At 34.1% G+C, this 24,290-nt stretch overlaps 1 protein-coding gene across 6 annotated transcripts in view; it reads left to right on the top strand.

Moving 5' to 3' along the window:
- PCLO (piccolo presynaptic cytomatrix protein) overlaps window positions 1–24,290 on the top strand; it is a 254,587-nt gene that overhangs the window by 140,541 nt on the left and 89,756 nt on the right. For all 6 annotated transcript variants that reach the window (XM_084897067.1, XM_084897064.1, XM_084897066.1 and 3 more), the window contains exons 7-9: window positions 7,932–10,116; window positions 14,121–14,257; window positions 20,514–20,604. In XM_084897067.1, coding sequence (XP_084753193.1) covers window positions 7,932–10,116; window positions 14,121–14,257; window positions 20,514–20,604 — 2,413 coding nt within the window. The remainder of the gene's footprint in view (window positions 1–7,931; window positions 10,117–14,120; window positions 14,258–20,513; window positions 20,605–24,290) is intronic.

Genomic DNA, 24,290 nt, shown 5'->3' with positions numbered 1-24,290 from the left:
TACATATTATGGCTATTATACTGAGCTTATCAAAGTATATGAACAGCTATAGTTTGTTTCATTTAGTGGAATATAGCTATCTGATTTAATGTTAGGAGAAATAAAAAGATGGAAGAGACGGAGAGCAGGCAGGATGGAAGGAGGAAAGAGAAATACATATGCTACACACACACACACGCACACGCACACGCGCTTGCATGCATACATACAAAAATGCTCATCTTAAAAAACGTATAAGAAGGCTCTGTAAAGTACTTTAGGCATTTTTTAGGAAGGAAAATAAATTAATCTATGGGACACTCCAGAAAATAGAAGGCAATAAGGGTTGCACGGACTGACATCTCTAATGCTTCTATCTAGTGAGGTAGAAACTAGTTTTCTGCTTGGCTGCTCAGCCCAAGAGCAATGACTTTCAGCAAGACAACAAAACAAACTGGGACATGAGGCACATTAAGGAAAAGCTTGAAGATGTCTGCTGCAATATTGAATGCCATTTTCACAATACTATTTGGAGAAAAAATGTGACTATACTACTAGACTTTGGGAAATAGCTTTTAAATATCTTTTGCTGCTTTGTTTTGAGTCTCCTAATAATAAGGTCCTGTAGTTGAGTTTCTCACTTTTTTCTTGTTATTAGAATATTATAACAATTAAAGAAAAACTAATTTTTTAAAAATATTTCAATTACATTTACAAGTGGTAAATTCTCTCCCATGGCAATAGATAGAGAGTAATCTTAATCTTTTACCAAGATTGCTGATTGGTAAAAGTGTCTATAATTTGTTAGCAACTCAGTGATATTCTCATAGTACTGATAATGCTGCTTATTTACAGTTTGGTTCACACAAAATAGTTATTACATCATTCCACAGTACTCTAGTTAAAGAAGTCTGATGGCTTTATTCTGTATGTGCCAGGCAGTGTGCCTGTTGCAATTTCTAATGGATTTTAAATGTTTTACCAGTTTTAAAGTATTTTTCTTAACGTGATAGAAATTATTACACTAAACATTTTGTGTGTTTTAACTTTATATGGGGTGAGGGTGAGATGGTGTTAAACAATGTGTTTATTTTGGAAACATGCTATTAATGATTATTAATGATGCAATGCACAGAATAGAAAGCAGAATATGTTTACATTCAACTGCTCATTTGTCTAATATTGGAAACTGTTGATATTGGTGTGGGAGAGACCCCTCGAAGGTGAATTAATGTTTACATTGACCTTTTATATTAGAAATCTGCTTCCATATGAGATGGGATATGTAAAGGCATATTTCCCAGTCTGCAGCTTTATGTTTCCTTAAGCTTTATCATTATCCTTCACCCTAACTTCCAAAAATCAAAGAAATATGCTAGCCTATGTTCATATCTTTCTAAGAGCTATCTTGATTGAAGGAGAAAAATCCTAGACATTGTCCTACCTTCCTAATACCTAAAACACATAGTTCTTTATAGATGATATTTACATCCTAACAAGAATGAATGGCCAGATACACAACAGAGCAAATCAAGTCAGAGAGCAGGATACAACCTATGACTATTCTTCTCCTTATCAAGACAAAGACTTACTGTCATCTATAAAGTAAATGGAAGTTCTGTATAAAAATCCAAATAGGGTGGGACAAATCCTAAGAACAATTTTTTCTACTCAATTTTTTTTAAAAAAATTTCACTGAGATATCAAATGTTTTTGAGTTTTGTTTGTTTTGTTTTTTTGTTTTGTTTTATAGTTACTGTTCTAATTCTTTTTTCTTAAACTAGATTTAAGATGGCAAGGATTTTTTTTAATTGATCTTAGCTATGCATCTGAACTCCTTTAGTGACTCTAGTGTTTAATTTCTTAAACTTAATAATTGTCCTGTCTTCTTAAGTTTGTATACTCTTTTTAATTCCACCATTGATTCTTCTTTGAAATTAAAGTAACTGACAACCTTTAACAAAGAACTATCATTTACACTGTTTTTTTAACGAGGCTGGCAATTTCTTACCTTCTGATTTTTCTTTAGTTTTTGCATCTGTGGAACATTTCCCAAGATTTTTATGAGGCTAGACTATAAAGATTAATTTTCTATACTGAAAGGACTAATTTTCATAACTGTAGGCATCAGTATTTTTTCTTTCTGTTCTCTAATAAAACTGTAATTTTATGAACCTGGTTGAATATCTTTTGAGTCTTAGTTCATGTTAATCCAGTATATAAGAATTATCATATTTAATAAAGGGATTAATTATAGGATCATAAGAATTTATAACAAGACAGAAATATCTAATTCATTCCTATCTTTGTTCATTTGCTCAGCTTGTAACTATAGCCTAGACAAGTGGTTGGCAAACTCATTAATCAACAGGACCAAGTATCAACAGTACAACGATTATTCCCACCGCCCTGAGATTTTGGAAAACACTTAGTTACATTTGATTTACCTGAGTGGAGGAGGATATGCTCATGACATCTAGTCTGCAGAGGCCAGAGTTACACTAAACATCTTCCAGTGCACAAAATAGCCACCACCATCCTTAACATAGAATTATTCGGTCAAAAATGTCATTACTGACAAGGCTAAGAAACATTAATTGCTTATTTCCATTGATTCTGGACAATGAATAGCCATGGTATACATACGGATCCCTGACAAATTATAACACCACTTTTCATTCTTATGGCCAAAACTATGTTGGTGATTATGTCATGGGACAATGTAAAGCTTGGCTGAAGCCCTACAGATTGCATCTCTTGTTTCTGTGTCATCGACATGCTGCATTATCATTGAAGGAACTTAAATTGGGCTGTCACAATATTCTTATTGACAAAGCAACACTGATTGCTATCCACTACACTATATTATAAGCCATTGCCAATGATTACACATTCACATTTTCATGGTTTGCCCTGGCATCTCACATAATGTTGGAGTTAATGTGGTCAGTATGCAATATCTAGGATTGCCTTTTCTATCTGTAAAAGAAGAAAATGTATGAGTGGAACTTTTAAAATAGATACAGCTATTCAAGGTATCCTTTATAAATTTTTTCCCCGATTTACATTAGATACTCCTTGAATGTGTTTCCATCTTTCAGGTATAAATTCATCACTAGGATAAAGTAAAAGCAGATAATCATTGGTATCTCTGTGATAAATTATATTGTATACTGCTCTCTTTCCCATAGAGAGAGCAGTATAAAATATACTCCTATTTAATTCCCATCCATTCTTTAAGAACCGGCTAGTTGTTATGTTTTAATCCATCCTTCCTTCCCTAAACTGAAAGGAAACCCTTCTTATTCTATATCCCAATACACTCTATTTATATAATTTCAAATTCACCTTCTAGCTTGGTATATTGATGACCCTTTAATAGGTTATACAATATTTAACTCATCAAAGTATCATATTTATCCATAAATATGTATGGATTTGTACTACTTGTAAGTGAATCCACAGCTCCATTATCTAAAAGTAAAAGGCTTTCATAAAAATATTTCTCCTTCATTGAAAGAACAATCTTAAAAATCCAAGATATTTAATTTAATCATTATGAACATTGATTTCCAACAGCAGGTATAGTTTTCTATATATGTATAAAATGAAAAATACACTCCTAACTCTTTATGTCTCTGATATTAACAAGAGCTATATTTAGCAAAAGACTGAAATAGTTTCTTCATACATTATAAAAAAATTTCCTAACTTTGTGAGTTCTTTGAAAACATCTTTTAAGTTCATTTAATCACATGCCTTTTTACTCTATGCTATTAGTATCTAGAATAATGGATTTTAGAATTATACTTAACAACTACTGGAATAAATTAGTAAATTAATTTTTGCCATATTTATTATATATAACAATTGATAAATAATTTTGATCCAGCATCTATTTTTATCTTCACTTTTGGGGGAGGGAGGGAATTGTTATCTCTAATCATGGTGTGCAACTATACCCTTTAATCATCCTTAGATTAAGTTTAGATTATTTTGACAATGAGATAATGCATATACATATATTTGAAGTTCTTAGGATAGTGTACCTTAGCTACTTTTATAAGTAGCCTTGACACTCAGAATAAGAAAAAAATATTTTCCTTTACATATAAGATAGATGGTTTAAATTGATTCCCCTGAGAAACCAATTGTTTAAAATAGCCTGGACTTTGGTATGTTTTCATATGTCTCTTGGTCTTTCTTATGTCCTCTTTCAAAAAGTATTTATTTAGGTCCAGTGTCCTTTTTTTTTTAAAATTGTGTTGTTTATCCTTCTTTTTGTTGAGTTGTATGAGTTCCCTGCAAATGTTGGAGATTAAACCCTTATTGGTGATAACATTGGCAAATATGTTCTCCCATGCGGTAGTCTTTTTAGTTGTTCCTTTGATGGTTTCTTTTGCTATACAGAAACTTTTTATTTTGATGTAGTCACTAATCATCTGAGAGATGCAAATCAAAATGACAATGAGGTGCCATCTCATTGATGATAGTCAGAATGGCTATCATCAACATATCAACAAATGAGAAGTACTGGCAATGATGCAGAGATAAAGGAACCCTCTTCACTGCTGGTAGGAATGCAGACTGGTACAGCCACTGAGGAGAACAGTATGGAGTTTCCTCAAAAAACTAAAAATGGAACTCCCATTTGACCCAATGATCCCTATTCTAGGAATATATCCCAAGAAACTAGAAACACCAATCAGAAAGAATATATGCACCCCTATGTTCATACAGACACAATTCACCATAGCTAAGATTTGGAAACAGCCTAAGTGCCCATAAGCAGATAAGTGGCTTAAAAACTGTAGTTATGCCAATATGCATGTATACAAATCCTTTGGTTTATCCCTTACCCCACCCCCACCCCCACCCACCTCTTCTGCTTTCCCTCTGAGGTTGAACTGTCTGTTCAGTGTTTCTTTGTCTCTGGATCTATTTTTGTTAATCAGTTTATGTTGTTCATTATATTCCACAAATGAGTGAAATCATGTGATAGTTTTCTTTCTCTGATTTATTTCGCTTAGCATAATGCTGTCCAGGTCCATCCACACTGTTGCGAATTGTAAAAATTCCTTCTTTTTATAGTAGTGTAATATTCCATTATGTAGATGTACCACAGTTTTTAATCCACTCCTCTGGAAACTTAGGCTGTTTCCAAATCTTAGCTATTGGAAATTGTGCTGCTATGACCATGGGGGTGCATATATCCTTTCTGATTAGTATTTCTAGTTTCTTGGGATATATTCTTAGAAGTGGGATCACTGGGTCAAATGGGAGTTTCATTTTTAGTTTTTTGAGGAAACTCCATACTGTTCTCCACAGTGGCTGCACCAGTCTGCATTCCCACCAGCAGTGACAAGGGTTCCATTTTCTCCACATCTTCACCAGCATTTCTCATTTGTAGATTTGTTGATGATAGCCATTCTGACAGGTGTGAGATGGTACTACATTGTCATTTTGATTTGCATCTCTCAGATGATTAATGACTTTGAGCATGTTTTCATATGTCTCTTGGCATTCTGTATGTCCTCTTTTCAAAAGGGTCTATTTAGGTCCTTTGCCCATTTTTTTTTCATTGGATTATCTTCCTTTTGTTAAACTGTATGAGTTTCCAATAAATTTTGGAGGTCAAACTCTTATCAGAGATAGCATTGGCAAAATGTTCTCCCATGCAGTGGGCTTTCTTGTTTTGTTGATGGTTTCTTTTGCTGTTCAGAAAGAAATTTTTTATGGTCTTTAAAATCAGTCCTTCTTAAATTATAAGTTGCCAAGACATCACTTTAGATTCTCAATTATATTTCTGTTTGCCCTCTGGGACAATAAGTAATTTAGACTCTTTACTTTTTTTTTTTTTTAACTCATTTACTCCTTAAAACAATAATGTAAGGATAAATATTAAATTTATTTTACATATAAGAAAACTGAGGCCCAGGGAGTTTAAGCAGCTTGCTAAAGATTTCACAGTTTACAAAAGGCAGAACCAGGATTAAAACAAGCTCGCTCTCTCTCTCTCTCTCTCTCTCTCTCTCTCTCTCTCTTTTCTTTATTTTTTAATATATTAAAAATATATTTTATTGATTTTTTACAAAGAGGAAGAGAGAGGGATATAGAGTTAGAAACATCCATGAGAGCGAATCATCGGTCAATTGCCTCTTGCACACCCCCTACCTTTGACCATAACCAAGGTACATGCCCTTGACTAGAATTGAACCTGGGGCCTTTCAGTCCGCAAGCCAACACTCTATCCACTGAGCCAAACTGGTTTCGGCTTAAACAAGCTCTTATCACTATTTTACACTCCCTATCACTTATAAGAAATACGGCAGAGACCTGGAGCCATTCCCATATTTTTCATTATTTCTGTAGTCAGAATAAAAGCTATTAATGTTGGCAAGTGGATAACAGCAAGGCTAGTACAATCTGTGGAGGCTAACTAGGCTAATTCAGTGAGTATGTAATTTACTGTTGCATTAATTGGTTAATCCTCTTGCTTTCATGACTCACATCAATGGCACACAAAATATTAATTAACACAAGTCATTAATGATCAAATATTTGCAACTCTGGAGGATAATTAGAAATCCCAAGTACCTGGAATGCTTCTTTAATCTAGGATTTCATTAGCAAAAGAAAAAGATTTTGACTAAGCCTACTGTCTCATAAAGTTAAATTAGGAAATAATTCATACATGTATGAGCAATAAGTAGTAAAAACTAGTATCAATTTCTAGTTCATTTTATTAATAATTACTCTTAATTCAGTAAATAGTCTTCTTTTGTGGTTCCTCGTTGTTCTAGTTTTTCCTATGATTTCATGTATACTCTCATTCTACTCAGTGAATTCTAAGAAATTCCCTTCATGACTCAGGACTTTTAAAATTAATCACAGAAAGTTCTTATTTCACCCTTTTATTTTCTCAATCTTTCATTTAACAAATATGTGCACCCATTTAATGTATATCTTCAATATTTTTTAAAAATAATTTTAAAAATGTATGTATCCACCCTAGAAATTTCTTTTCATTCTATTTATTTACTCCATTCCATAGTTACTATCTTTGTTTTGTATGCTTTCTCTCTGCATTTAGGTTCAGCATTTACTGTTGCATTAATTGATGCGAGTTTATAATCCTCCTTTGGAGGAAAGAGGAGAGGAGGTACTGAAAGATATTAAAGAATTTATAGGCATACCATGGACACAGATAATAGTGCCTCAAAGGCCTAGAGGGGGGTAGGTGTGGAGGGGTTAAGTGAAGGGGTCATCTGTATTTAAAAAAAAAAAAAAGAATAATAAAGTGGAAAGAAAATAAAAGATCCAAATAGTCACATAAATATTGAAAGATTAAATGGGAAATTAGTTGATATTATTTTTTTTTTGGAGAAAAAAAAAAGGTTAAAGAACTTGAGGGTTTAATTCCAAAACATTTCATGATTGGAATAGAAATGACAGCTATTTTAGGGAATAAAAATAGGAACAGAAAGATTGAGGCAAACAACTGAACTTAGTGGCAAATAAGCATTATCCATAACAAATGTAACTTAAACTTTAGATAATTAATACAAATATTTTAGGATTATATTCCATAAATAATCTTATATTAAATAGGATGGAAAATCGGTTTTTAGAGTTCTCCTAAGATTCTAACTTAATCATTAAGATTCTAATATATGTCTGCCTAGTAATGAGTTTTGTGCTTGATTCCAAAACTAGCTTCTAAAGTTGTAGAAGTTACAAAAATAAAAAGCCAATCTACCAAGAAAGAAAATATGATTTTTCAGTTAATTGCACTTGTGGCTAACATGTAAAATTATATATAAAAATGTTATTGTATTGTCATACCTAAAACATATATGAAATCATATTTATTTAAATGTAAAGGGGGAAGGTTTTTTATCTTTAAATTTTTCTTGATAATAAAGTACTATATTTTGTTTCTTTAATTACAGACAAAAGGTTCTCAAACCACAACACCCTCTGGCACCCAGAAAAAAGTGAAGAGAACTCTGCCGAACCCACCTCCTGAGGAGACCTCCACAGGGACTCAGTCAACGTACAGCACAATGGGCACAGCTTCCAGGAGAAGGATCTGCAGAACCAACACCATGGCACGCGCCAAGATTCTCCAGGATATAGACCGAGAACTTGATCTTGTAGAGAGAGAGTCTGCAAAACTTAGAAAGAAACAAGCAGAGCTTGATGAGGAAGAGAAGGAGATAGACGCCAAGTTACGGTACCTGGAAATGGGAATTAACAGGAGGAAGGAGGCACTGTTAAAGGAGAGAGAGAAGAGAGAGAGAGCCTACCTCCAGGGGGTGGCTGAGGAACGGGATTACATGTCTGATAGTGAGGTGAGCAGCACCAGGCCATCCCGAGTAGAAAGTCATGGCATAGAGCGACCGAGAACCGCTCCCCAAACCGAATTCAGCCAGTTCATACCCCCGCAAACCCAAACAGAATCTCAGCTAGTTCCTCCTACGAGTCCTTACACACAATACCAATACTCGTCTCCTGCTCTTCCTACCCAGGCACCCACCCCGTACACCCAGCAATCCCATTTTCAGCAACAAACTCTGTACCACCAGCAGGTTTCACCTTATCAGACTCAGCCAACATTCCAAGCTGTGGCAACAATGTCCTTCACACCTCAAGCTCAACCTACACCAGCCCCACAACCTTCTTACCAGTTACCGTCACAGATGATGGTGATACAACAAAAGCCACGGCAAACTACGTTATATCTGGAGCCCAAGATTACTTCAAACTATGAGGTGATTCGAAACCAGCCCCTGATGATAGCACCTGTTTCTACTGATAATACATACGCCGTTTCCCATCTTGGTAGTAAGTACAATAGCCTAGACCTGAGAATGGGGTTGGAGGAGAGAAGTAGCATGGCAAGCAGTCCAATATCAAGCATTTCTGGAGATTCCTTTTATGCAGATATTGACCACCATACTTCACGGAATTTTGTCCTAATTGATGACATTGGAGAGATTACCAAAGGAACAGCAGCGTTAACCACTGCATTTAATCTTCACGAAAAGGATCTGTCCAAAACAGACCGCCTCCTTAGAACCACTGAAACACGGAGGTCTCAAGAAGTGACCGATTTCCTAGCACCTCTGCAGACTTCCTCAAGATTGCATAGTTATGTGAAAGCAGAGGAAGATCCGATGGAGGATCCTTATGAGTTAAAGCTTCTGAAGCAGCAGATTAAACAAGAATTCCGTAGAGGGGCAGAGAACCTCGATCACCTGGCCGGTCTTTCCCATTATTACCATGGTGATACTAGCTATAGACATTTTCCCAAATCGGAAAAGTACAGCATTAGTAGACTCACACTTGAAAAACAAGCAGCAAAACAACTTCCAGCAGCCATACTCTATCAAAAGCAGTCAAAGCATAAGAAATCACTAATTGACCCTAAAATGTCAAAATTTTCACCAATTCAAGAAAGCAGAGACCTTGAACCTGATTATTCAAGCTATATGACCTCTGGCACTTCTTCTATTGGTGGAATCTCTTCCAGAGCAAGGCTTCTTCAAGATGAAATCACTTTTGGCCTCCGAAAAAATATTACAGACCAACAAAAATTTGTGGGATCATCTCTTAGCTCAGGACTGGGGACATTAGGGAATACCATACGGTCAGCTCTGCAGGATGAAGCGGACAAGCCGTACAGTAGTGGCAGCAGGTCCAGACCTTCTTCTAGACCTTCTTCTGTCTACGGGCTTGATTTATCAATAAAAAGAGATTCTTCCAGTTCTTCTTTAAGACTGAAAGCTCAAGAAGCTGAAGCTCTAGATGTTTCCTTCGGTCATGCATCACCCTCTGGCAGAACTAAGCCTACCAGTTTGCCAATTAGCCAGAGTAGAGGAAGAATACCAATCGTGGCCCAGAATTCTGAAGAAGAAAGTCCACTCAGTCCTGTTGGCCAGCCAATGGGAATGGCCAGGGCTGCAGCTGGACCCCTGCCACCAATATCTGCAGACACCAGAGATCAGTTTGGATCGAGTCACTCATTGCCTGAAGTTCAGCAACACATGAGAGAAGAATCACGGACTCGAGGCTATGACCGTGACATAGCTTTCATCATGGATGACTTCCAACATGCCATGTCAGACAGTGAAGGTAAATTGGGCCTCAGAATTCCTTGTTACTCTCAAAACTCAGACTCTTATTTTTCTGCATGTTTAATCTTCCCTCTCTAAGGATGTATAGTACTTTTCTTGGTTTGTCTTTTGCATGTTTACTTTAATTTTATTTTTTGTAAATGGAAATTGTATCTCGTGTATAAATTTTATAGCATGTTTTTCTTTATTTCTTTTTAGATTTTTCTTTTATTGGTGTTTCTAAATTGCTTGATTTGTTCATTGTCCTCTTTTCTAAAATTATTATCAATAATTGTGTCAATAAAATGGTAATTCTTTAAATTCATCATTCGCTAAATAGTTGGAAACATTTTAATTGTCTTCTTTTCTTTTTAAAATTTTCAGTTTCTTTCAGTTTGTGAAATTATTAAGGTTTCGAGCCATTAAGTACTATTCTGCTAGACTTTGTAATAGAAAATTACTTATGCCATTTTTGTGAGACTATACTTATTAATTGAGAGAATATTCTCAAATAATACTAGTATAATGAAGAATTTTATAATTCTTCTTAAGTAAAAGGTTTGTATTTTCTCTCTCTCAATATGAATACCATAATTGCCAAGTCTGTACCATTGCATTATGTACTAGAAAACTTAATACAGAATATGACATTGACAATAAATAATCTTATCAGTATATTAAAAGTATTTTTTATGTTTACAATTCAAATTTTGTACAATGCTTTTATGAGTTTACTTAGTTGAAGCTGAACCTCTCCAGATGTACCTGTTTAGTATTTTCCTTGACTTTGCTTTTTGCATCATCCCTTTTTTTGCCCTAAATTGTTTAACTGTTTTTTCATATTGAATAAGTGATTTAAGGCACATACATACCTAACTAAAAACTAGCCTACGGTGTTTTCGTTGCTGTGGTTTAATCATATATAACCATAAATATTTTAGAAAGTTACCTAGTCCCAATCTAATTTTGAAGATGAGGGAATAGAGGTATAGAGATGTAAAGAGGCTTATTCATGGTAAGAGAACTGGATCAGGAGTCCTCTGTGGTTTACTTGAATGTAGGCATGGTTTTGAGTCATGGAAATAAAATATTTTTGATCAAATAAAAGTGTATTACTTCATGCCTTTGGAGACTGCAAAGCACTAAGCTAACATGAATATCTCCCCTTTTAAATTATACATTTTCTTGGAGAACTCACAGGAAAATATTTTTTCATGACAAGGATTTTCTTCCTACCTCTGTATCTAGCCATCAATATGATTTTAGAAATTCAAATCTAGATTTGAAAAGGACGAAAGTAATCACAGGATCTGGAGGACAAACTGCTTTTTCTAGTGAAATTCTAACAACTAATCACTTTCTTCTGTACTGGCTATTGTAATGACTAGTTTGAATGAATCTAAATAGAATTAAACTATTCATGTAATAATTAGCTGTGAATAATGCTAGATACCAAAATAGCTTACTTTTATATTTTAAATTTAAAAATACAAGAAAATATCAGTCTAAAAAAGGGAAATGTTAATCTCTAGCAAATTATTTAAATTAATTTGGAAAATGATATTATTATAAAATTTGATGTTTAAAGTGAAGATCTACCATGGCTAATAAGTTAATTGTAGTTATAAATAATTAGCATTTATATCTAACTTACTATAAATAATAAAGACAGTTTAATATGAAAGCAGATATTCAATCAGGTCTTTCAGGTGGTTCTATAAATTCCTATGAAAGTCATGATATACATCCTAATGTACACATAGAATTAGTATCAGACAATCAAAGTATATCATTAGAAACGTAAATAGACAACATTTGGAGTAAGCTGGGATTATGCCTTCTTTGTATAGACACAGCCAATAAAACATGTTTTAAAAGATTGTATTTCAAATTCAATTAGCAGAATTATATATTCAAGTGAAATCATGTATTGCATTATCCAATATATTCTTTTATTAAAATCAGTATAGATTACTTTTTCTTTTTATAATATATATATATATATATATATATATATATGATAAATATATAAAAAGTAAGGTAAAATAGTGTTGGTGTTGAGACAATCATAAAATTTTAATCTGATGATTAAATAATGGATTTGTTCTCTATTTGCTTATCAACTTTTATTACTAATTTTGATAAATATTTTTCATAAATTTAGTCAATTCAGATCTAATTAAAACTATGAAAAACCATAAATATCCAGTAGATTATAAGAAATGATTGTATAACTATTAATGAAGTCCAAGGGACAGTTTAATATTTATTTTAAAACATGCATGTTATAATTAGGATATTTAACTTTTTTCTCTAGTTGATGGCTAATTTTTCTGTTTTATTAATTTATAAAAAACTTATTGAATGTTATCACATGCAAGGCATTGTTTTTAGTGTTGAGGGAAGGAAATAAAAATCAAGATATGAGCCTTGCACTCAAGCAGCTTAGAACCTAATAGGGGAGATCAAAGAAGTACATATACAACTCATATCAGGTACATATCAGTGTATTTCATAAAATCTAAGACTGACTGAATGAACTATGACACATTTCTCATCTTTTCCTTTTTTTTTTTTTTTTTAAGAAATGTTGTGGTTAATTACTATCTTTGACCAGGATCACAAGAGGTAGAAGTAAGTAATAGTGTACATGCTGTGAGTTTGTAATAAGTAATGAAAAATGAATAATAAAAATCGCCTTTAAAAAAGTCATAGGAGGAAGTTTTTAAAGAGAAGGCAATCAGGTATTTGATGTTAAGAGAAAGCTATAGTATTATAGAATTCAACAGTGTGGCACTGTAGAAGTAACTTTCCAGGAAGAATAGATCGATATTATCACCAACCAATCTCTTAGGATGAGCACTTAACAAAGCTTTTCCATCTCCCATTTAGGAAGCAACAAATATTTCCAAAGACTATTAAGTAGGGATTTTTTTTTAAACCAAGAATAAAACTTTATAAGTATAAAGTTACATTCTGTATATTAGGTAAAATGGATTTTTTGATCACTAATAACTTCAAAAAACTGGAAGTACTAAGAACTAAAATAATAATTATGTACTTAAAATTGGTTGTATTTTCAGAAAAGTATTTTAAGATGTCAAGTTTTGTTACACTATAAGTACGAAAGAAAGCTAATTGACTCTTCAATCTAATTCCTAGATCTCACAGAAAATAATTGTTTTATTTTTAATAAAAATTCTAAATGACATATCTATATATATAAAAGGTTATATGCAAAGTTTCCCTGTGAGAATTTGACCAGGAGTTCAATCACTCTCTGTGATATGCATTGACCGCCAAGGGGTGGCACAGAATGGAGGAAGGCCCTGGCCAGCAGCCAGAAGACCCCGATTGTCCCTGATTGCTGGCCAGGCCTAGGCACCCTATCCATGCATGAATTTCGTGCACCAGGCCTCTAGTTCTTAATACTAGAACTACCATATGATTATGGCACATTTGTTCCTAGCAATAATACCTGGAATCCTTATAGAAATGATGTTTTATTTATAAATGTCATAAAAACATAATGTTTTCAAAAAATACTCACTTGATTTTCAAAGCCAGCAGCCACAAGCTTATATATACTTGTTTGATGTGATAGTGGGAAAGTGACAAAATCTTCTGTATTTGAGGAGACATTTTCTTTAGACTAGAGATAGGTGATGTGAGGAGGTGAGGAGGTGGGAACTATGATTGAATAAAATGACTTCTAAGGTATATTCACTTCTTTATTTATTTCAATCACTCTCTAAATTTTTTTTTCAGTTTTTAAAATCTACTTTTGTTTTCTTTGGCTCTGAGAGGTTGCACATGTGTGTAGATGGTTTTTTTCTAGGTTATCCCATGATACATATTTTTTTTAAACATAGTATTGGGAATGGTTTTGCTCCATTTGGAGTTGTATTTGAAATGCATGAATGGTTAACACACCTGATGCATGTTGTGCTTCAGAACATTTGTGCCCTCTATCATTTGTATTAGTTGGGGTTACAGTGTTTTATATTTCCTTGGTCCCCAAAGCCTATCATCTGCGTCGTGAAGAAACAGATTGGTTTGATAAACCCAGGGAGTCTCGTTTGGAAAATGGACATGGTCTGGATCGAAAACTGCCAGAAAGATTGGTCCACTCTAGACCACTCAGTCAACATCAAGAGCAAGTAAGTACTATATTGAGCAATCTCTTTTAAATTTATACTGCCCCCTCTGAAACAATTTATCCTAGAATGGTCTCAATTATATTAAAATGCATGAAACTTCCATCATTAACATTTAGAATTTTGAAGTAGTAATTAGGTTACTTTTTCAGCCACATGCATATATATATATATATATATATATATATATATATATATATATATACTTGTTTGCTGTGATAGCATAGCTGTGATTCTTCTACCAGGCAATTTAAGTGATTCATCCCTCCAACAAATAATGTTTCTGCATCAGACACAACACTCACGTAGAATACCTAAAGCTGCTAAAGAATTTACACACGAGGGGGTGAAATAGATTTGGGTACTTTCAATATTTTCCAATAACAGAGTGTTCATATGTTATGAATAGCAAATGAGATGACCAAACCAAGTTAGCTGGGGTCATGGAAGGCCTCCCTTGGGGAATGAAGGAAACATATTTTAGAGTGTATTGAATGGAAGTGTTTTGTATTCATTTTTGGTATTGTCAGAACTCATATAAAGTAGGCGTTATTAATTAATACCTATTTATAGATAAAGACACTGAAATATAGAGATAAATTTCACAATTAGCTAAATCTGATTCCAAAGGAAGTTATACACTTTAGAGTAAATGATGTGATATTTCGGTTGGATTTTGAAAGATACATAGGAGATCAACTGTTGGATAAATTAAGAAAGATTTCTCTAGTAAGCCAATGACTTTCAATAATTGCTTTAACAGATCAGATATTTGCAGGCTGTTACTCAGAATCATCATTAAAACAATCACAAAAGAGAAAGTTACTTATTTTACATATATTAACTCCCAAATCATCCTGTCTGATTACTAATTCATTGATGTAGAAGACAACAAAAAAGAACCATGAAATTACTCTAATTTATTTCAGTGTTTGTCACATTAAGGTATAAAAGAAAACACTTTGGCATGAATAATAAGTACTGTCAAAAGACAGTATTTATATGCTTAGATTTGTTTTTTGTTTTTCTTAGCAATTTCTGTTTTCATGGACAAATTTATAGCTGTTAAATAGAATTTTCTTTTATCAGAATTTTCTTGTGTTTTGTTTTTCTATATGCTATTACATTTTATAGAAATTCTGTGATACTTCTGTGTTTCAAATATTCTTTCTTTTAAATTTTTGATATCTTTAATAAGTTTTGTTTTAGGGGTGTGTTACCTCTATGCACATATGAATACACTTCCATTTCTTTTGTTCTTCATTTATAGACTATTGATTTATACATTTCTTAGCTTATCTTGAATTATATTTATAGTTGTATTTCAATTTCATCAAATAGATCTGGGTGGGAGTAATAAAATCAGTAAAATAATTCTGAATATGTTTTTAAAATGCAAATTTACATATTTTCACCTATAGTTACTAAAATAGTAAGTTTGTTAGCTTAAATAATTTTATTAAATGTATTTTAAGAATCACTTCATAATTATTATGCCTTACATATCATTACTTGTTTCTTTGAAGTTTAGCATTTCCCACAAACCTAGATCAAGTCACTGAAAACAGAAATCCTAATAAGATGAAATACATAAAGTGGAGGTATTAAAAAAAAAAAAATGGTGTCTTCCGTATAGTTATTTCCTGACACTACTGTTTTCATATATACTCACAATAGTCTTATTCAACTTATTTATTTAACTAATATTTTTGGAGAATACATTTTAAGTAATCTGTGTTTCTAAAATCCCTTTCTAATGTCTGTAGATAAAACATTAATATCCCTAATGACACTTTTGCTCCTAATTTTCTATTACTAGCATCATATATGAGTTTGATCCACTGAGCATATAGCACATTATGTTTAAACTAGAGGTCCAGTGCATGAAAATTCATGCACTGGAGGAGGGGGGTCCCTCAGCCCAGCCTGCTCCCTCTCACAATTTGGGAGCCCTCAGTGGCGGAAGGCGACCTGGTAATCTGGGGAAGGCAACACCCCCATCACACCTCTGCTGTTGCCACTGCTGGCATTGTGGCCCTGGTTTACCAGATTTCCGGCGTCTTTGGGAGGCTGTGCGGCCACCATCCAAGGCTTACCTGTGCCTTGGGCCAGCCCTGGGCAGTTGGGCAGCCGCCATACAAGGTTTGCCTGTGCCTCATGCATCAGCTGGGCATCTGCCATCCGAGGTTTGCCTGCCCTTTGACCAGGGCTGGTCAAAGGGCAGGCAAGCTGGGGGACTGAGGAGACTGGGGGACTCCAGAGGCAGGAGCACGGAGCAGCCAGATCTGCCTGGGTGCAAGCTCAGCCGAGCCACATGCCTGCCACTCCAGTGGGGCTGAGGTGACTGGGTGCAACCATCTTGTGGCTGTGGGTGCCACCATCTTTAAGGACATTGCATTCAATTAGCATATTCCCTTCCTTCCCTTCCCTTCCTGTGGGTGCCGCCGTCTTTATGAGGGTGTGATGAACAACTAGCATATTCCCTCTTTATTAGATAGGATAGTATAATTAGAGACCAATATCACCCCAAAATTTAAAAATCACTTAATACATTTCTTGTGTTTTTAATAATGTAGAAAATGTAAGGATCCCTGTTTGGACCATAGCTAGGTAAGCATAATAGATTATTGTGTAATTTATTGCTAAAAGTTATATTTTACATTTTTATAATTTTACATGTTCATTTTGATATCTAACATGCAAAAAGAAAACTATAACTGTAGTTATCAAAGTTGCAAATATTTAGAATTATAAACTAGTTATAAAGTGAAAAACCATATAACCACCACATAGACCAAGAAAGGGAACATGGCCTGCCTTTGGAAATCCCAATGTGCCCCTTCCAGATTGTAATAGTCAACCCATTCCCCCCAAAAAACAACTATGTTGATTTATGTAACAATATATATATATTTTTGTTTTTCTTTATACTTTTTTCTAAATAGAAGCTACTTAAAAGACAACATGTCTTTTTATTACATTTATATAAGTTCAGAATTTATACCTTTTTACATTGATATTTATTTCCAAATACTGTTTTATCCTTTAACTGATTATAGCTATATTTTGGCATAGAGAAAAAGGCAACATGTCATTTTCATTTTATTCACTTCTTTGCATCTCTAATTATAAAAAAGTAACATTGAGCTCTGAGTACCAATAAATCCAGATGCTTCTATTTGAAAACATATAATACATAACAAAATTTATGCCCATCAAATGCTTCGGAGGCAAGAATAATAAAACCAAATTGACTAACACAAATACTAATGTATCCGTTTTTTAAAATAGTCTGTGTACAACATACATTAGAGCAGTGTTTTTCAACCTTTTTTGGGCAAAGGCACACTTGTTTCATGAAAAAAATCATGAGGCACACCACCATTAGAAAATGTTAAAAAATTTAACTCTGTGCCTATATTGACTATATATAAAGTAATTCTCTTGAATAGGAATCAAATAAACACAAAGAAAGTATTTTATAATTACTTTATTATGAAATATTAAGTAAACAAAATAGTGAAAAATTATAAAATTCTTGTCTTGTCTGCACCTACGGCACACCAGGCAACATCTCGCGGCACACTAGTGTGCCGCGGAACAGCTGTTGAAAACGCTGCATTAGAGACATACACATTTTTATTAGATCAAAATCAGTAACTATAGGAGTAAACCAAATCTGCAGATTTATATAATTTTATTTTAAATATACATGTAGATATATAAATATAAAGTTACACATACATATTCATTTGGTGGAAATTCAACTCTGTTTTGTGAATTGAGCAGATTACTTGATCTCCTTTTTGAAAAAATTGTCCTCGGTTACTTTGTCTATAAATAGGACTAATACCCTTCACAGGATGGTTATAAAGGTCAACACTTCTTTTTGCTTGTTTTTCTGTTTGCTTATTTTTATGGGAAATGGGTCAACACTTCTTGACCAGTACAAAATACCTCCACTCTGCACTAATGCCCACACCTGCAGTTCTCATGTAATTGATATATTGACATATAGTAAGCTCCACTGATTCTGGGTCTTTGAATGCCTCTTTTCCTCCACCTGAATGTTCTCCCACCTCTCTTCTCTTGGCTAACTGGACACATCACTCAGGTCCCCGTGAATATGACCCATCTTACAAGAAGCCTTCCTTGGTACTCACACCTCCCACTAATACGGGGCAAATGTTCTTCCAGTCGTACTGCATAAGTCGTGTCACAGACATGAGCTCCTAGACAGCAGGGATTCCCTATTCCATCCACCAGGGCATGTACACAGGGCTTAGCACAGTGCTTGGGACACCAAAAGAGCACTCTCTATGCTGAAATAGCATGCCTCCCGTTGAAGTAAAGAGAAGGATGAATGTCTGCATTAACAGATATGTTAATGCAAGTGTTGTTCTTTTGTAAGTATGAAGGCTCATTTCATGAAAATAATTCCTTTTGAAATATGTGAAAGTGGGATAGAGGAAGAATCCTTTTTCCTGGAAGGCAATAGGTCAGTTCTCTCAGTGCAGACTCATCAAAATACAATGCTATCAGACACTGGCCTCTTAGGGAGACAAGGTGCCATTCCTTGACATCAGTCCTGCCCCTCTGGCCTTGCTCCTGCTCTTCCTTATTTGGCAGAAACAGCACCTTCCCTGAAACTCCATCTGCTGGAGAACTCACTCAACATTCACCTGCAGTGGTTAGGAAAAAGCAAAGATCCAGCTGGGCCGTAAAGGGGAGACAGACACCGCTTCTTTCTGCAGACAGTCACAGTGATCATGTTTATGGCAGGTTAATGTTTCTAATGTATCGAGTGAATTCATGAAGGTGGTTGTAGACAATCTCTAAAACTACAGGAGGTTCTATGAGATGTTTTGAAAGCAACATTTATGGTAATGCTGTTTAACATCCCTTTGACCAACATCACTTTGGGTACAGATTGAAGGAGAAAATGATGTAATGGAAAGTAAATGGGGCACAGGAGAGAAAATAAGAGAATAAAGATTGAAAGGCCTTTCTGGCTAGCTGATAAAGCTCTGATGAAAAAATTGGGAAACCTTACTCTGCTTCTAGTAAGGGCAATAGATGCACTAAGACAGTGGTCGGCAAACTCATTAGTCAACAGAGCCAAATATCAACAGCACAACAACTGAAATTTCTTTTGAGAGCCAGGCCATGGTATTTTTGTGGAAAAGCCACACTCAAGGAGCCAAAGATCCGCATGTGGCTCACGAGCTTCACTTTGCCGACCATGGTACTAAGAGATTATAACTACTTCTTACTCTGGAGAATGCAAAGAACAGCAACAGGCAACATTGTGTTTTCTTAGTTTCTTCTTAACCAAGTGGGGGAAATTGCTTTTTAAAAAAGAGACAGGTAGAGACAAAAAAAAAAACCACACAAAAACAAAAAACAAACAAACAAACAAACAAAACAGGAAGCAAGAGGATGAAAGGAAAACATACACACAATTGTTTTGAATATACATGAGGTTTTTAGTGGGTTGCAAAGCTAGTATTAATATAAATTATCAAGATTGACTGATTATACTGACCATACATTTTTGTAATCTTGCAAACAATATTTTATATTGTAGGGTTCCTCTAAATCTGCTGTTGTTTGGGAAAATTTTATATTCATCAGAGATTTGATTAAGCTTATTCTTTCCTGAGGAGAATTAAAACTGAAGGCTTTTTATTTAAGCTTGCATTTTTTTCAATTTGTATTTTACTTTTAATATCTAAAATTCTAACAGTTTTACTGCTGGATTGACAGATTAAAACCACATAAGTATTCCAATGAATCTTTCTACACCAAATGTACATCTCTGTGGTTCAAAATTCTATTTAACATTTTTGTTTAGTATACCCACACACTTCTTTTTCTGAAGTATTGCAGATATCCCTTTTTCCCCCCCTCCTTTGCCCCACTCCACCCAGCCTTTGCCTCACCCCAGGCCTTCATCTCACTATCTCATTATTGTCTGTGTCTCTTTTCTCCTCTTTCCCTTCCCTCTGAGATCTGTCCGTCTATTCCATGCATCCATGTCTCTGGACCTATTTTGTTAGTCAGTTTCTGATGCCATAATGAACATTGAAACCAACAATATAATGTTATAGTGTAAGATGCTTCAGTGATGATCATTCCAGAAACTTGTATTATGTTTTTATTGACTGACTCAATATGCTTTTTTAAAATGTCTAGTTCTGCATATTGCACTTTAAGTGTCTTAACATTGATTTTTCACCTTATCACGTGTATGTCTTAGATTATACAGATGAATGGGAAGACTGTGCACTATATCTTTCCTCATGCAAGGATAAAAATAACAAGGGACTCTAAGGATCACACAGTTTCAGGTAAAAAAAATGTCAATTGATATATGTATTTGATTTTCAGTTTGGATAACTGAATAAATTTTAGAAAACACTTTTTTGTCAAAAAGTTGTTTTGGGAAATTTCAAAAAATAATCATGCTATGCATATGAACATAAAAAACAATAATGGCATGGTCATTAATATGACAAATTACTAAATGGTACATATTTAGATCATTATTTTCATTAGCTGCATTTTTAAAAATGTACATGGCATTATAATACTCCATAATTATTGCTCTATTATGTAATATGGTCACTGATTTTGGGACCATAAAATATTCTTACACAGGAAGTAAAAAGCTATCTTGGAGTCTTCTAAGGAAAAAATTTCCCTATACCTTGAACATTACTAATTATGCTGAGTTTTTGTTTAACTGTGTTTTTCTGTAAACCAGTTTATGATGTAATTTTTGTAAATGATTTATTTTGAAATAATTTTGGACTCTTTAGAAAATAGTACACTTAGTTCTTTTTCCCACCCTTTACCCAGCTTTTCTAAGATTCATATCTAACCACAATAAGATGATCAAAACCAAGAGTTAACATTGGTATACTATTAAAACACCTACAGACCTTATCTAAATTCTGAGTTTCTCCACTCAACCACTAAGTTTTTCTTTTTCTTTTCCAGGATTCAATCCAGATCTCACATGGCGTTTAGTTACCACACCACTTTCATCTCCTCTGATCTGACAGTTCCCCAGTCTTCCTTGGGGTTTACTGACTTTGATTCTTTTGAAAGAAAATAGAATTTTTATATTATAAATTTAAAATATTTTATTTAAATTTGAAACAAAATATAAATTTTGTCAAATTTAATAATTTTTAAAATATAAGTACTAACTATTATCACTCTAATATTTTTTTTCTGTTTCATTTACATTGTACATCAAGAGAAAATATTTGTAAAGATTTAAGTTCTTATATATGTATACTAGAGGCCCGGTACATGAAAATCCATGCACTGGTGGGGGTTCCCTCAGCCCAACCTGCCTACTCTCACAGCCCTCAGAGGTAACCCAGCAATCAGGGGAAGGTGATGTCCCATCACACCTTTGCAGCTGCCACTTTGGCAGCACAAGCCTTGGCAAGCCCTGGTTACCTGAGCCTCAGACGGCCCTGAGCGGCTAGGCAGCCACCATAGGAGACTTGCCTGCACCTCGGGCCAGCCCTGGATGGCTGGGCAGCTGCCATCTGAGGCTTCCTTGCACCTCGGGCCCGATCTGTGCAGCTGGGGGGCTGAGGGAACTGTGGGATTCCTCATGGCTGAGGAGACTGGGTGCTGCCATCTTGTGGCTGTGGGCACTGCCATCTTTGGGGGTGGGGCAGTCAATTAGCATATTCCCTCCATATTGGCTGTGGGCACTGCCACCTTTGTGATGGCATGAAGGTCAATTAGCATATTCCCTCTTTCTTAGGATATTATGGATATCTGTATAGGTGACAAATCAGCATGATTAATGTGCTGGGGGTTTGTTGTTGTTTTTTGTAGGACTGAGATAACAAAAAACAAAACGAGGTTTTTTTTGTGTATGTGTGTGTTTTTGTGTGTGTGTGTGTGTTTTTAATGTACTTGCTATTGTTCCTTACAGGTTTTAGCAGAAGCATGTGCATATGGAACAGGTTTTGCTTTGAGCAATTTTTCTGTCTTTATTTTCATAAAGAATGAATCAATTAAGAGGCTAATGTTCTTTCCCTTTTAAGATTGGGTAATTTGTCTTCCACCAGAGACAGATAATTCAACCTTTATAGTTTTATTGTGTGCAGATTGTATTTTAACTACTGATGAAAATTCCAGGGGTGAATCTTAACTGTTTTTGTAGAAAAAATTACTTGCTACAAATTATTTCAGTTCCCTCCAGCTCATAAGGCAAAACAACATAATACTTTCCAACAATGGCAAACATTATTTTTTTAAAACAGAAACATTCAAACCATTTTTACTAAATAATGAGGACTCTATTACAAGGTATCTATTTTTAGCTCTATTATTATTTGTATACTATATGAATAATTTCCATCAACTGGTTATATTTTGCTACTCATTATTTTGTTTCCTTCTGCTCCAATTAGGAAATTTTTTAAAATATATGAATAGCAGAAATAAGAGCTATTGATTCCTCTTAAGTATTGTAGTCTGAAAACTAAATTCAATTTTCTCAGTATATAGATTTTGCAGAATGAGAAATGAAGATTATTGTTTTGAATATTAAGTTTATTAATAGTATACTATATCATCTCTCTGAACATCCCATTTTCTTCTGATATTTCCCTAAAATAATAATTCAAATATTTTCCATTATATTTGCCCTATATCAGTTACCTTGTATTGATTAGTATAGGGTAAATATAATTTTCAGGTGTCCTTAGGTCAAGTGATCTCAACCAAACACAAGGCCACAAAATGGAGAGAATAGGTAATGAATTTTAGAATCAGAAAGACCAGAATTGAGGTTCAGCTCTATCACTTATGTAAATTTTGGTAATAACTTTTCTCTATAAGAGCAGTAAGACCAGCTCTATGAATCTCACATAACTGAACCTAGTGCAAAATCTTGTACTGACTAACTCCCAGCAAATGTTATTTCCCCTTCTCTTAGAAATTATCAGAAAAAAAAGAATAAAATGTAAAGCTTAAAAAAATGAGTCTCTTTTACTTAGTACTCTATCTTATAGCTCTAGAAACACAGCTGTTTTGAAACAACCCTAAAATATTCTTCTGGCTTAAAAAGAAAAAAAAGATATTGCTTAAAAAGATCCATAACAGACTGGCTACATCTGCAAGGCTAGAAAGGCTAATTAGCAAGTGTAATATTGAAGAACATAAAAATGTTTAGCTTCAAAAAATAGCAATGTCTTCTGTGGAAATAGTGGCTCATGTTCTATTTCTCATTAGTTCACCATCTTAGTGGGCTTTCAGGAATAAGAGACAAATGTAACGGATCTCATTGATTCTGAATTAATGACAATACCAAAGATGGGTAGCTATTTGTACTATTATTTTTCCATCTTTAATGAGGTATAATGTACATACCATAAATGTACACATTGTAAGTGCACAAATCAATGACTTTTAGTGAATTTATGAAGTTGTGCTACCTTCACCACAATCTAAAACACTGGTTTAGAATGTTTCAGTCATTACAAAGTTCCCTTGAGCCTGCTACCAGTATCAATGCCCAACATTCCTCTCCCTACTACAGGTCAGATTTGCTTTCTGTCTCTGTAAGTGATGTAGATATGTCAGTATTCAGACTTGAGATAGAATGGTAGCAATAATTTTATATATCTTTTCCAATATTAGAAAAAATAAGTAAACCCTCATGTTCCACCTCAATAAAAATACTGAAAACACAATTTAGCCACCTTATCTGTTAAATTTGCTCTAACATTTTTCAAAGAATAAGAAATTACATAAAGGGAATTTCCTTCAATTAAAAACAATTAAATATTTGATATCAAATAAAGATTCAACCTTAAACTAGATATGAGGCAGATATAGGAAAATCCTATGCAAGAATTCTGCTTCCAAGAATTCGCAAAATATTTGAAATGGAACTGATACACATAAAACAATGAATACTAGAAACTGTATATTGAAAATCAAATATGTGCTACAAAATATGAGTGAGTATATGCATGCACATGTACAATTTTTATACTGT

This window comes from Pipistrellus hanaki (assembly GCF_964339955.1).
Source record: "Pipistrellus hanaki genome assembly, chromosome: 10".
Taxonomy (NCBI): Eukaryota; Metazoa; Chordata; class Mammalia; order Chiroptera; family Vespertilionidae; genus Pipistrellus; species Pipistrellus hanaki.
The sequence above is the reverse complement of the archived record's forward strand: the minus strand, read 5'-3'. Positions and strand labels throughout refer to the sequence as shown.